The 9770-nt window shown below is 40.4% G+C and overlaps 1 protein-coding gene across 1 annotated transcript; it reads left to right on the forward strand.

The window, feature by feature from the left end:
• Nucleotides 1-1383: 1383 nt before the first annotated feature.
• AK88_04122 (uncharacterized protein) lies at nucleotides 1384-8918 on the forward strand (the record flags this gene model as incomplete). Its single annotated transcript, XM_012481732.1, has 2 exons — nucleotides 1384-8518; nucleotides 8650-8918. The coding sequence occupies 2 exons, from the start codon at nucleotides 1384-1386 to the stop codon at nucleotides 8916-8918; spliced, it is 7404 nt and encodes a 2467-aa protein (XP_012337155.1).
• Nucleotides 8919-9770: the final 852 nt, after the last annotated feature.

Here is a 9770-nt window from a genome sequence, read left to right on the forward strand (position 1 = left end):
TAAGGGGCACAGCTCATTTTCTCAAAGCGCTACAATTATGCATGCCAGCAATGTGCCCTTAAGCATCTTGCCTTCATTGTGTACGTTACATTTTTACCCCCCCCACACCCTCAGCCCTGGGTATGTACATGTAATATATGTTTACACATACGTGTATATTTTTACGTACGTGTTAATTAAAATAGTGTAAGTGCCCACCCCTTCTTCAAGCGCAAATATATGCGCACACAATACACGTATATATTTTTACATCACATGGATGCCAAAGCTTATGTAAACCTTTTTTGGCTCTTGTAAGTTTTTTCTTTTTTTGAGTCGCCCCCTTTTATTTGTCCCTTGTGATGTGTGCAACATTTTTTAATGCTGCGTGCTGTCGTGTGTGATAATATAAAAATGTAATATGGGCTATACCATTTATGTGTTCCTTTCATATTTGTCTCCAACATATGCTGGACAATACGGGACACACTGTTGCAGCATTTGGCTATACGTGTGCAGTTCGTCCGTATCTCCTTTTGTGAACTGATAATAAGTGATATGTGCATGGATATATATGCATACGCCAAGTATTTGTAAACAAGCCCCTCCCTCAAAAAAAAAAAAAAAAAAGAAAGCAACAACTATAAAGCAGTCACCAAAAGGCTAAAAATAAAACGGAAAAAAAAAAAAAAGTTTTAACCATACGAGTTGATATGATTTATGGACAGTAAGAAACGCCTTTAGGGGTGGGAAGAATAAAAAATAAAGTGTGCGAATGCATGATAAATGCGCAGATATAGTATAGATCAAGTGAGTATATTAATACTCATGATCGCATGTATGTGTGTTTTATGCGTCTGTATAATACATTTACATATGTAGCGAAAATCTGAAATTTTTTCTCCCCTTTTCGTTCGTCTTCATCGTATTCTTCGTTCACTTTTGGTGTAATTCCCGTGATTGCTTCCCTTGAGATGTTCACTGCTTGTTCTGCGCGAGGACGACAAGTTGCAACACGCTCCATTTTGTTAACATAGTGGTAAATCGCGTTTTGCCCTCGTTTCATGTTTTTTTTTTTTTTTTTTTTTTTTTTTTTTTTTTTTTTTTTTTTTTTTTTTTTTTTTTTTTTTGTGTCGCCTTTTGTGAACAGAATACTCTCAGTGAGCAAACAATTTTTACTCCTTTTTCCTGTGCTGCGTTCTTCCTGACAAAAGACCCAAAATGACCGAGTGCCTTGGCGCACTGCGCGCAAATAGGGAGATCGCAGTAGATGATTACTTCTCCGCAAGGGGAAAGACAATTGAACCGATAGGACAGACATGCCCCCTTTATCCCCCATCCAAGTGCTACCGCTGCGTGTATTATGATCAAGTTATTCCCCCCAGCTCTCGTTCTCATGCAAAAATGGTGTCACACAACCTTTTTGATGCGAACGCGAACGGAGAAGAGACTATGTTAAGGTCAGACAATACATATGAAGACGGGCTACTAAGAGGAGGAAGCAAAATTTGCCATAGGACTACATATGCTGTAAAGAGAAGCAACCGAGAACCTTTGTTTTATTGCGTGGAGAGTGAAAAACAAAATGGAAGACGTAAACATTTTAATGGCAACTGTGAAAGTCACACTGATGTAAACATGTCGAAGAAAAGAAGGGACTCCCTTAATCCTTTAAAACTGTATAAGAAGAGTGAAAATACGCTGTACGTTAGAAGTAAGAGCAGAGCTCCATTTAACAATAAAATGGAAAAAGGAAAATACAAATTACACTCTCACATATGGAACATACCTAGTAGACACGTTAGTGGACTACTGGAGCTTGCTTTAAAATGGAGAAGAAGATGCTTCTGCGGTTATTCGAAAAGGATAATTTCATCGAATCGAAAAATATGCCTTATACAATTTTTTATGCCCATGTCAAAATGTTGTAAGAAAAAATTAAACAAAATTGGAAATCTTTTCCTAACGCGAAACAAGTTGCAGACATGTAACCAAGTGATAAGCAACATGACTGCTCATAGACGAAGAGTACCCCCTCGCTTTAGGGTAACACGCGAAGAGAGTTGTGAAAAAATTAATGAAGGAGAGGTCTGCCTATATGTTTGTCATTGCACCGTTTTAAAAAATTACAATTTGCACGTCATTTGGGGAAGGAAAAAGAATAAAAAAGGAATAATGGATGATTTCCACGACTTAAAATCATCCTGTAAATCAAGCCATTCTAAGCATCTTGTTCTTTATCATTATAATTCTGTGGAGAACCTAAAAAAGGAAAAAAACACACACGTAATTCCTTTTGCACAGTTCTCCTACACCTCGCACATGTTAGGGCTTGTTTTTGCCCAACCGACACATCACTGCCATCAGTTGCGAGTGAAAAATGGTGAAAAAAAAACATGTAATGTCTTCAGCGTCAATTTGATGGCATCACGATCGGAGGTACTCAGCCCGATCCACTGCGGTCCCTGCAACATGTGTAAATATGAAGGGACCTATAGCCAAGGAAGTGTCTGCAACATTACAGAAATGAATTTCCTTATTGACCCCAAATGGAGAAAATTTAACATGTATATAATTCCTGCCAAGAGTTACAGTTTTTCAGATTTGTCCGAACTGATAGGCGCTGTCATTCCGGAGCACATCCCCTTGAATTGCAATGTGGGGATGGGAGAAACAGCGCTTTTCTCTTCACTACAGCACCAGGGGGAGAAACTTTTTTTTTATGTCCCATCGTACACGCACATGAAGATTCAACCGCAGCGTTTTGTAAATTTATCCTTGTTGAACAACCCTGTCATGCTTGATAAAAATTATCCCCAGTGGATTGAACATCCGAATTGTTATCTATGCCCTCCATCACCTTTGGGAAGAAAAAAAAAAAAAAACGACAAACATAGCCGCAAGAAAAATTCCTCCTGCTGTGTAACATTACCCAATTTATGTACTCCTCATTTGGCCCATTTGGAATATAACAATTACAAGTGCACACTTGGTAAAGGAGAGATCATATTACAACCGCTTCTGCGCGTAAAGGGCGAAGCGGATGTAATTGGACTAATTACGCATGGCAAGGCAGAAGTGGTATATTATCCACAAAGGCGAGTGAATGCACCTGCTAATGGGAAGCTTTCCCCAGTTCGTGTCATCGGCGGTAGTGAAATATGTTTTTTCAACGAAGAAGGCATTATTAGTGGTACACCCTATGCATGCATGTGTGCGGGTCCATATCCTTCCTTGACGTCTACCCCATGGGGAAGGATGCCTGGTGGAGATCAAACGGAAGCGACATCACCCTACTTTGACAAATTTGTGTGCACGTCCAAATCGCGTGAACAATCGCGTGAACAGTCGCGCAAACTCGAGCATATTATATACACCTTCATGCACGCGGTGGAACGAATAATCTGTTTGGCAGCCTATTATTTGTCCTTCTTACACGTTCTTCATTACAATGTTTATTTTTACTTAACCGTTTTGGTAAAGTTTGTAGAATGTAAGATGTATATGTTGATCAGAAGGGAAAATAAAAAAGGGGATCATTTGTTCCTCCTTGGCGAAGAAGTAGCACTAGTGGACCAAATGGAAGAAGAAGATCATTTCGAAAATGGAAAGGTTACATCAAAAAGGATGGTAGTTCTCCCTTATTGCGATAAGTCACTCGGGAGGGATAACACCACAAAGAGGAGAGGCAAGGAATATCCTTTAGTCGCCAAGTTGTTGCCAAAAGGGCATAACAAAAATGGAAGGACTATTGTGTGTACGAATTCTATGCATACAGAAACTGTCAAGGAATGTGTGGCCAGAATGGGGAAAAGTCTTACCAGTGCTTTTGTTCCAAAAAGGGCAACGCCCTGTGCAGACCGTAGACATTTCAGCAGTGAGCATAGGCTCACGCGTCCGTGCAAAAATAAGAACAAGGACGAGAAGAAAGAAATGTGTAGCAGTATGAGCAGGGGAACAAATCTGCAGGAAAAGAGAAACGAAGCATATACATACGAACCCAGTGAAGAGTATTCCACTTTGGGTAACTCTCCCAATTATGAACAACTGGTTAACACCTCTGATAAGAACCATTTGTGTAGCTTCTCTTACACCCCCTGCAAATCGACGTTGTTCTTGTCGAGCAGCTCGAATAAAAGATGCTTTAGAAGAAAGGGCACCGAAGGCAATAGGGGCAGGAGAAAAGGTGGGGATAAGAAAACAAATGATCCAAAAGGTAATCAAGAAAAGGGAAGAAAAAACAGAGGTTATGGAAACGAGTCCGACTCACACATGGAGTCCGATTCGGAGTCCAGCTCGGGTGAGGAAGAGGATGAAGAGGATGATGAGGAGGAGGAGGAAGAAGAAGATGATGATGAGGATGAAGAGGATGATGAGGTGGAAGAAGGGGAAGAGCACGACGGAGAAGAGGAAGAGGGAGGCGAGTTCGACGTCGAAGATGAAAACGAGCAAGAGGAGGAGCACGATGATGACAATGAAGACGTCGAGGACAATGACGGGGCGGAGGACGACGACGAAGAGGAAGATTACGAAGAAGACGAATTCGACGTGGACGAGGAAAATTGTGATGACGAAGATGAGGACGTAGAGGAGGAAGAGGAACAGGACGACGACGCGGATGACGAGGAAAACGATGAAGAGGGAGATGATGACGACGAAGAAGATGATGAGGAGGATGAGGATGATGAGCCGGAGGACGAAACCGATGAGGAAGAACAAGACGATGAACCGGATGAGGAGGAAGAGGATGAGTACGAGGAACCGGATGGCGAGACGGACGATGAGGACGAAACAGATGATGATGACGAAGACCAGGCGTATCACAAAGACAGCAGCAAAAAGAGGAAAAAAAAAGGCAAAATGAGAAAGGAGCACCAACTTAAAGACGAAGAAGAATCGGAAGGGGAAATAAACACAGAAGACGAAAAACACGATTATCATTACAACCATAGCAACAGCCATTATGACAAAAAAAAAAAACTGTACCTGAAGAAAAAAAATAAAAGGTTTAAGCACAGATACGTGTACCTCAATAATGTATTCAAAGACAGCGTGTGTATAAACACCACTAATGTATCCAATTTCATAACAGTAAGTAAGGACAAACTTACTGCCACGTATAGCGCCTGGGGAAAACACACAGATATTGCGTGTGTTCAGGTAAATAAATGTGCATCCAGGGATTGTAGCATATACTATTTTGAAGTCGAAGTGTTAAGTTGCTCCAATTTCTCCAAAATTGTGATAGGGATGACAAGCAAAAATTACACAATTAACAAAAACCCAGGATCTGAATATAACTCCTTTGGATATAAAAATGATGATGGGAAAAAAATTATCGATAGCAAATTAGAAAGTTACAGCAATGGGTATACCAAGTATGACATAATTGGGTGCGGAATTAACTATTTCGACAATAGTGCCTTTTTTACAAAAAATGGAAAATTTCTAGGTAAGGCCTGCAATGTGAACCCTAAGTATGATTATTATGCCACTGTTGGATTGACTACTCTGGGAGATCGAATCAAATTTCATCTGAACAATTTCTACTTTGATATTTACAATATGATTTACGAAGAATGCGAAAAGGAAAGGAAAATAATAAAGTCCATTTATATTCAGAAAGACATTTTTACTGATGTTATTAAATCCCATTTGATAAAGTGCGGCTATTTTAATACGTACAAATCTTTTGTGGATTTTGTAGAGAAGCATAAAAACACTGCTGATAATGGTAGCAGCGTCGGGGGGTCGTCCAACACTAAACAATCCCTGGATAAGTTCTTTGCGGGCCAAGGGGACGAAACGAAAAAGGACGAAATAAAGAAAAATGAAATAAAAAAGGATGAAGTAAAAAAGGACGAAGTGAAAAAGGACGAAGCAAAAAAGGATCAAGTGAAAAAGGATACAGCCAAGGACAAACCCACGTGCGACCCCCCACAGAGCGCAGACTATACACCCAGCACCAGTCTTCAAAGTAGCCAAACAAAGTACGAGGACCCCCCAACACACCTTTCACAAACTCAAAGCAACGAGAACAAGCACGATGATGGGGAAGCCGAAAAACGGAAAGGCGAAGCGGCAGAAGCCGCAAATGATCAGATTCAGAAGGCAGATGAGTCTCTATCCAAAACTTGTACTCGCACCAGTGAGGCACCGAAAGATGCGAGCCCGCAAAAAATGGAAAGGAAAAATTCCACGGAGGATCAAAATGACGAAAAGGATAAACACGATTTTAACAAATTTCTTATTAACTACCTAGACGCGTATGAAAAGCTGAACAAGGAAGAAAGGGGTCAAAGCAAGGACAAAACGGAAGAGACAAAGCAAGGCGGGGAAACGGGCAACATGACCCTCACCCCAAGCAGTGCACTCAGAAGTGATCAAAATGAAGGTGAAGATAAACAGGCGGAAGATCCTAAATCTGCAACTGATGACACGAAAGAGGATAACCGTCCAGTGGCCGATGTCACGGGAAGTAGCAACAGGGAAGAAAAGGCGAGTGGCACAGATGAGCAGAAGGTGGAAGCGAGCACAGGTGGCGTTGTAACCCCCCTCATCGATGCGGCTACACCAGCCGTTGAGCCTTCCATCTCCAGAGGCCAAATCCTCCCGTTGAGCCAGGCGCACGCAAAGGAGGACCCCACAGAAGAAGCAGAAAAGCAAACGATCAGTGATATCACGGCCAACATTTTAAAGAGCTACGAATTTAGCCAATACAACTACCCCCCCGCAAACTTGCAAAATACACTATGGATATCGCGTAAAAACACTCTTGGAAGTTTATTAAACATAAGAAAAGACTCCAACACGTTACTACTAAATCGATTAAAAGGTAAGAGAAGCCTTAATTTGAAAGAAGATTTGAATATTTTGGCCACTAACTTTTTTAATAGCAAAAAGGAAGCGAGAAAAAGTGAAAGCGATATTAACAAAAAAATTCAGCTTTTGCTACGAGAAAAATCAGGCATGATTAAAAATGAAAGTTTAAAAAAATTAAATAAAAAAGAAGGAAAGGGGTACTCAGTAGATAAGGAATACATTACTAAATATTTTGTCGACTTGTACCTGTCTGACGATAAGCTAAAGAAAATGGTGCACTCACTGCAGACAAGGCACATCATACGAAATAGCATTATCAGTGGCAATATTATACAAGTGCTGAATATCCTAGAAGAGGAGTACGCAGATTTATTGACCAACGAGAAGGGAAGCTTTCACATTGCCATGTTGTACACACAACAGCTGATAGAGATATTGAAGCCCAATAAAAAATTTATTAAAAAAATTTCTTTAAGAAAGAAAAAATGTAAAAAATTGGGATCCTATGATATAGAAGATGATTTGCTCAGCGAAACGAGTTACAAAACGTATGACACTTTAAGTGATGACCACTTTTATGATGACATCAAAACGGATTGCGGGTCTTCCGATAGTCTACTTTGTGAGAGCTCCAACGAGGAGTATAACAGGCACAAGGACATAGTGCTGAAATTGGAGAAGCTCAACAGAAGAGGGGGCAACCTCGAGAGTGTTAAGAGAAAGGAGACACTAGGAAGTTGTCACAAACAGCGTCGTAAGAAGTTAGTAGAGCATCGCGCGAGAGGTAGCGACAAAAGTTGCGACAGCAATGGGGATAGTACTGATGACAAGGGGGACAGCAGCGTAAACAGCGGTGATAACATGGTGAAGGGATGTTCTGAGAAGGGCCAAGCAACAGGATCTTCAAGCAATGGAAAGGGACAGCCGTTTGACCCCTCCAACGCGAAAAAGGAAGAAGCAAGTAAGGAAGATGAAGAACTTACGCGGAACGCAGGGGATGACAGAAATGCAGACCTCGCGAATCACCCCAAAACGCAGGAAGGGAAGGGAATAGACACTACAGAGATGAATGAAACTTCGAAGAGAAATTCCCAACTAAACGATAATGACCTTGTGAAGGAAAAAAAAATCGAGAGAATGATATACAGAAGCATGAGATCAAATTACGATGAAGAGTTTTTTGAAACCAACAACTTGCAAGAAGAGTATGAACAGCATTATAACAAATTGTCCAAAGAGTATGAATTTTTTGAGGAGGATAATCCATACAATAATAAAAATAGAAAACAATATTTTAGAAAAGAGACATTTGGAAAAAAGAGGTACCCAAAGAAGGCGCACACATTTTCAAGCTCAGGTGACGATGATAATAGCACCTCTGATGGCGACAGTAATGACTCCAACTTTAATGAAGAAAAGCATTACGAATTTAATGACATAAATTTTGATGAGATATATCAATACATATATAAAAATAAATCGCCAAATAGTGAAGACGTAAAATTTAAAAAAGATCATTTGTATTTAGCCCTGTTATGGATTCGAGAAAAATTGTCCCATTTTAACAAATCGAGACAGGTGAATGTGCGCCAGTGTATCCTAGACACGACTTCGCTCATTGCTTATCATAAGCCATACAAGGAGAGACTCGTTCGCATGTTCTTCTCGAAGAACAGAAATTTGCTGACTTTCAGTTCTGTCAACGAGGGTATACTAGGTAACCATTTGTGTGCATTCGAGAGACGTTATGCATTTTGCACAGTTTTGGTGAACCACTTGTTGCATTTTCATGCTATTATGAGTTCCCCTTTTTAATGCCTTTTTTTTTTGTTTTTTACCCCACCGAAGGTCTATGTCTGAAGGTCCCCGTGTACTCCCCCCTGGAAATTATGGTGAAGCATCTCATACTGTGTAGAAACTTGCTACGAGAGAAAAAAGGAAACATCGGGATCAAGTACGACTGCCGCTACGTGTGTCAGCCGTACAAACGATACATGATTAAAGTTAAAAATAACAAAAAGAAGAGAAGATACTTTAAGGAAGCAACAAAGCAAAAGAATGAGAAGGGATCGCTAAATGGAAAAATTATTGAAGATAACAGGTTATCCATTTTTTAGTAAATTCGGCTCCAGTAGCTGTCGTTTTTTTTTTTTTTTTTTTTTTTTCCTACTCTGTTTCCGCGCACATGTTCACATGGGGTCACATGTGTTGTTGCGAGTTCTTTTAGAAAACTCGTTTCTGTTTTTAAATTGTCCGCTCGCACCAGCGCTGTGCTGAAGAAGGGCGCGCATAAGCATATGTATATGCACCCATATATGTGTACATGTGAACCCTTTAAACAATTTAATAACATGTAGAAAACGGCACCACTGGGAGAGTTGGTATGCCGTTTTTTTAAAACTAAAATTTGCACAAAAAGGTGCCTTTTTTTTTTTTTTTTTGTTTTTTCTCATTATAAATGGGCGCGAAACATATTATGGGCACACGCTTCCCCCAAGCAGGAATTTCCCTCCTTCCAAATGGCCATTTATATATGTGAACAGTACGTTAACCAATTACAAAATGTTCACATTTAGGTATTCTCTTTCTTTTGAACCCAATTCGTAATGTTAAATCTGCCGAGGAGGTAGCATTGAGGCTCCACAAAATTGTAAAGGGCCGCACAAGTTAAAGCCATATGCTCCAGCGCCGCCACTTCGAGAGAGCTTGCGTTGAATATTTTGGCCACCCCGTGAAGCAGAAAAACGGGCATAGCGGCAAAAAGGAACCACCCAAGTTGATTAACTCTCGTTAAGGCAAGCGGGGCCTTGCGTGGAAGCTCCTGTCGAAGCAACCTAACACCCTTTGCTGAACCTTTTTTTTTTTTTTTTTTTTTGTGCGTGGCAAGTGACGGTTTGCCAAAAGGATAGAAAACAACAAAAAAAAAAATCCTTTAAAAAGGGTACGCAGCAAAAATGCAGTAAAAAGAG

The sequence above is a fragment of the Plasmodium fragile genome (genome assembly GCF_000956335.1).
Source record: "Plasmodium fragile strain nilgiri unplaced genomic scaffold supercont1.54, whole genome shotgun sequence".
Lineage (NCBI taxonomy): Eukaryota > Apicomplexa > Aconoidasida > Haemosporida > Plasmodiidae > Plasmodium > Plasmodium fragile.